Source organism: Sturnira hondurensis, unplaced genomic scaffold (genome assembly GCF_014824575.4).
Source record: "Sturnira hondurensis isolate 20B ecotype Veracruz unplaced genomic scaffold, ASM1482457v3 Scaffold0006979, whole genome shotgun sequence".
Lineage (NCBI taxonomy): Eukaryota > Metazoa > Chordata > Mammalia > Chiroptera > Phyllostomidae > Sturnira > Sturnira hondurensis.
In genome coordinates, this window is record NW_028079610.1 from 7,554 (window position 1) to 12,273 (window position 4,720).

The 4,720-nt window shown below is 37.5% G+C and overlaps 1 protein-coding gene across 1 annotated transcript; it reads left to right on the forward strand.

Moving 5' to 3' along the window:
• The first annotated feature begins 3,339 nt into the window (after positions 1 to 3,339).
• On the forward strand, positions 3,340 to 4,278 carry LOC118990353 (olfactory receptor 5B3-like). The gene has a single exon (XM_037050928.1). It carries the CDS (start codon positions 3,340 to 3,342, stop codon positions 4,276 to 4,278), a length of 939 nt encoding a protein of 312 aa, XP_036906823.1.
• The last annotated feature ends 442 nt before the right edge of the window (positions 4,279 to 4,720 follow it).

Sequence of the window (4,720 nt, forward strand, 5' to 3'; positions counted from 1 at the left end):
CAACACACAAACACCATGCTAAGTGAAAAAGGCCATACAGGAGAGCTGTGTAGACTAGGGTTGTACTTATAGGGCATTCTTGGAAAGGCAAAATTATTTGGACATAACGTTAGTGGCTGGGGCAGTGTGTGGGAGAAGGAGTTGATCACTAAGGGAAGTTCAGAGTGTTTGTCTGATCATGGAACTCTTCTATATGATGACTTTGTTTATGATACATGAGCATATACATTTGACCAAATGTGAAGATTTATACACTAAAAACTACAGATATTATTGTTGTTTGTAAATTATACTGTAACTAGAAAATAAAAAAAATGAGCACTAACAAGTAATATGAAAACATGTGCACTCTCATCATATCCAGGTCAGTTCCTACAGGTAAGTTAATTGCTTCTTTTTTTAGAACTTGGCATGAGAGTTTTATAGAAGTCTCCATGGGGGACATCCCCAAAGAACCATGGGTCTCTATGGCTCCTTCTGATTCCCAGGAGTTAGCCTCTGAAATTCCAACATGACTCAACATGAAATCATTTTAAAGGGATTAGACTGAGTGCTAAGGTGGCTTGGTTATCATTTACTTATCTGAATGCTAATCATTGTTAGTGCCTGTGGGCCTTTCCTCCACCCCTGATCTGAGGATTTGCTATAAGCCTGCAATGGTAGCCAGGGAAAACTTCTCAAGGTGAATATTGTATTAATTGATTTTTAAAGGATAACCCTTCTTTGTTTAAAGAGCTTTCTTAATTTGGTATTTATGAGCAATTCTGTAAACTATATGAAAGAGGTAATGTTATTCTTTATATTAGAATTAAGGAGAAGACAAGGGACTCCTCTAAAACAGTAAGAATTAATGGTGCATTCAAGACTTGTGCTCAGTTTTCTGACTTCATGTTGGAGATTTCCTCCATCTTTACTTGTCTTAGAGATCTTGGAATCTTTTCACCAGTACCTGATAGAGAACATCACCAAGAGTGTATATTTATATGTAGTGTTCCATGTCTAGATTTCAGATTTCAGAAGCACTATTCAGGATTGACTGTCCCTCCCACTGCAGGAGCAAGGTAAGCTTCTACATTTCATACACATTTTTAGTGAGAGCTGTAATTTATGCAAAATCCACAGGACAGCTGTACCTACTAGGAGATATTTCAGCACATGACCAGATGTTTCGAACATTGTTCTCTAAAACCATGAATTGAGAGTAGCATTTAAATGTCAAAACTTCAGTAAGAAGTATGGTGACACTTATGGAATTTGATTATGTTGCTTTCCTAAAAAGATTAGCCAATGAAAATGGCAACCCTCTTGTTGAGTGAGTCTTAATTTACCTTATTTGCTACCTGTTGTACTTCCACTGCAGGTTTTAAAAAAGCACAAGAGAGTGGACAACCTTCCTTTAAACCACAGAAGTTTTGTAATTGAATCAGTATGATCCATTGTACTCCTTTCCCCATAACCTCATCCTTATTACCATATTAAGAACACATGTACAAGTGTGGATGGTGAGGTGGCTAAGAGTATAGGCTTTTGATTTGGTCACAGATGAGTTTAAATCATGAATTGTGAACTTTCCTCATATTAGCTGTGCCATTATAGAGCTTTACATACCCTCTGGACTCCTTAGTTGACATAATGGTCAAAAGGGAATGATAGTATCACCTACCTTACAACATTATTGTGAGGATTAAATGAAAATTTATGTTCATTTACATACATATATGTACGCATACCTAAATATAATTAAATATGCCCATATGTATATATATTTTGCAGAACATAATGTATTCTATAAGAGGTTATGGTTGTCAGAGGTTGACAAACCTCATGTCTTTAGGGGCTAGGCTTGGACAATGCAGATATGAAAGAATTAGGACAGTGGTGGAGAATAATGACTAGTGCATGATGGGTGTCCTTAGAAAGACCTCAAATTCACATGTGGAGATGGAAAACATTGTTCTCACTCAAGAACATATTTATATAACAATTTAAACATGAATCTCACTACCAAAGCAAACCTCGAAGCAAAAGGCAGCCAACAAATTAGGAACCTTCAACCCTGAATTCTGTGATTCTGCTAAAAGGAAAAAGAATGAGCTTAAGAAAAAGAGCTATTTCATGCTAAAACATGGTTATCAAGGAAGAATTAAGCAAAATAATGGATCACATGAAATTCCTAAAGCAGACAGTACTATGGATTAAGCAAGAAACTGGAGAAACTGGAGACACAGAAAATCTTCATGTCACCTGGATGTGCATAAGGCAAACTGAAGAGGAAGGCCATAAGAGTTTTAACCCCTTGCACACTTGAAGACCTGCACATCACAACCCATTTCTCCTAAACCAACATAAAGACAATCATACCATCCTAACAGTAATATTATAGCTAGCACTCATCAGACTGGGCCACACCCAGAGTTTTATTGTTTGTTTAATATACTACCTTTTTACTTCTCACAGTGAAACTATATAGTAGATCTTATTACAGTCTTAATTTTGCAGGTGAGTATATAAAGTTCAGGTAAGTTAGGTTAGGATTAATGATTCCTCAGTGGCAAATAGTTGTGCTAATACACACCTCAGCCCAGAGTCCATGCTCTGTATCAGATCCTTTGCATTGTCTACAGAATTGTATCTCTTGGTTGTGTATGTTCCTATCATATAAATATCTCAGTTACTATGAACCCCAAGCCCTGAGTTTAAACTAAGGGAAATGAGAACTAACTGTACATTGAGTAGAAATCAATTTGATTTAAGTGCAATTAAGACCATCAGACTTAGAGACCACTCAGTGTGGATTCAAGGGTTGGCTTGGATCCAAACCATGGCTTCTCAGTTAATACATGTTTGGGTATAAAAAAAATCACTCAGCCTGTTGTGCATCCTAATTTAAATGGATGTAATAACAAAATAAGCATTGTATTCTTAAGAGGACATAATGCATATACTTTTCAAATGTCTTAAGTTTTCTTCTGAAGACTGAGCAAATGCAAGTATATGCTCTCACTAGGCTTTGGAAAAGTTCATTGGCAGGTACATTCACTCTGGATAAGCCATTCACCCACTTATTTAATTTTCTGCATCTCAATGTACAAACTGACTAACTTCAAAATTAGGGCAATTTTCCACAAAGATCCTTCAGATTCAACAACATGTAAACTGATACACATTTAATGCACCTTGTTATGTTATGAAGCCCATATTCTATCTGGAGAATCTTCATATACAAATTGTTGCTATAACAAAATAATACATGTTGCATGTACACTTGTCAATTTAAGTGTCTTTGTCACTGTTTCATTGTTCTCCTAGCCACCTAGCATTTTGTGATTCTCCTCATTGATGGAGAACTGTACAGAAGTGACTGAGTTCATCCTCCTTGGACTAACCAATGACCCAGAGCTGCAGGTGCCCCTCTTTGTCATGTTCACTGTCATCTACCTCATCACATTGATTGGGAATTTGGGAATTATTGCGTTGATTGTCTTGGACTCTCGTCTGCACACTCCCATGTACTTTTTCCTCAGTAACCTGTCCCTGGTGGATTTGTGTTACTCTTCAGCTGTCACTCCTACAGTCATGGCTGGATTTCTTCTTGGACACAATATCATCTCCTACAATGCATGTGCTGCTCAGATGTTCTGGTTTGGAGCGTTCGCCACTGTGGAAAATTACCTCTTAGCATCCATGGCCTATGACCAGTATGCGGCAGTGTGCAAACCCTTGCCTTATACCAGCACCATGACAACAGATCTGTGTTTGTGTCTGGCTGTAGGTTCCTATGTCTATGGGTTCCTGAATGCCTCCATCATCATTGGAGATACCTTCAGCCTCTCTTTCTGTGATTCCAATGTGGTCCATCACTTTTTCTGTGACATTCCAGCAGTCATGGTTCTCTCTTGCTCTGATCGACATGTTAGCGAGCTTGTTCTTACCTGTGTAGCAAGCTTCAACATCTTTTTTACCCTTTTGTTTATCTCAATTTCATACATATTCATCTTTATCACCATCCTAAATATGCACTCATTTTTGGGATGTCAGAAGGCTCTGACCACCTGTGCCTCCCACTTCACTGCTGTCTCCATCTTTTATGGAGCTATTATCTTCATGTACTTACAGCCGAGGACCAGCCATTCCATGGACACAAACAAAATTGCTTCTGTGTTCTATACTATGGTCATCCCCATGCTGAATCCTCTTGTCTACAGCCTGAGGAACAAGGAGGTTAAGAGTGCACTTATGAAAGTTGTTTTAGAGGCAAAACTGTTTTTAGGATTATGATTTGAACATTGTGCGATGCACAGGAACTTTGTTTCCTTAAGGCCACAGTAAAATCAAGGCCCCAAAGTAGTCTCCTTTCCCATTTCGAAGTCTCCTGTGCTAAAAATGAGACACATTATGCCCAGAAATGTTCCTGAACAGGAAAGACTAGGATGTCTTGGGGTTCACTTCTCAAAAACCTTATTAAGGATATTTTTATTCACTCATACAACATGTATTTTTTTTCTATCACATCAATGCAAATACACATAAACTGCAACCACACAAAGACCATGAATAAAGTGCATGTACTTTCCCAGGAGGATACCTATGTTTTGAAATAGAAACCGAAAATGTTGACATTTTCCTTGTGAAATTGCTTTGAAATAGTTAATGCTGATATTTTATGTCTACTTTTGTGATTTAAATGATCTTTCTAAAATATTTTTCTAATATATTTTAT

Coding starts and splice junctions, on each gene's coding strand:
- LOC118990353 (XM_037050928.1), top strand. CDS start 3,340: ATGGAGAACTGTACAGAAGTGACTGAGTTCATCCTCCTTGGACTAACC.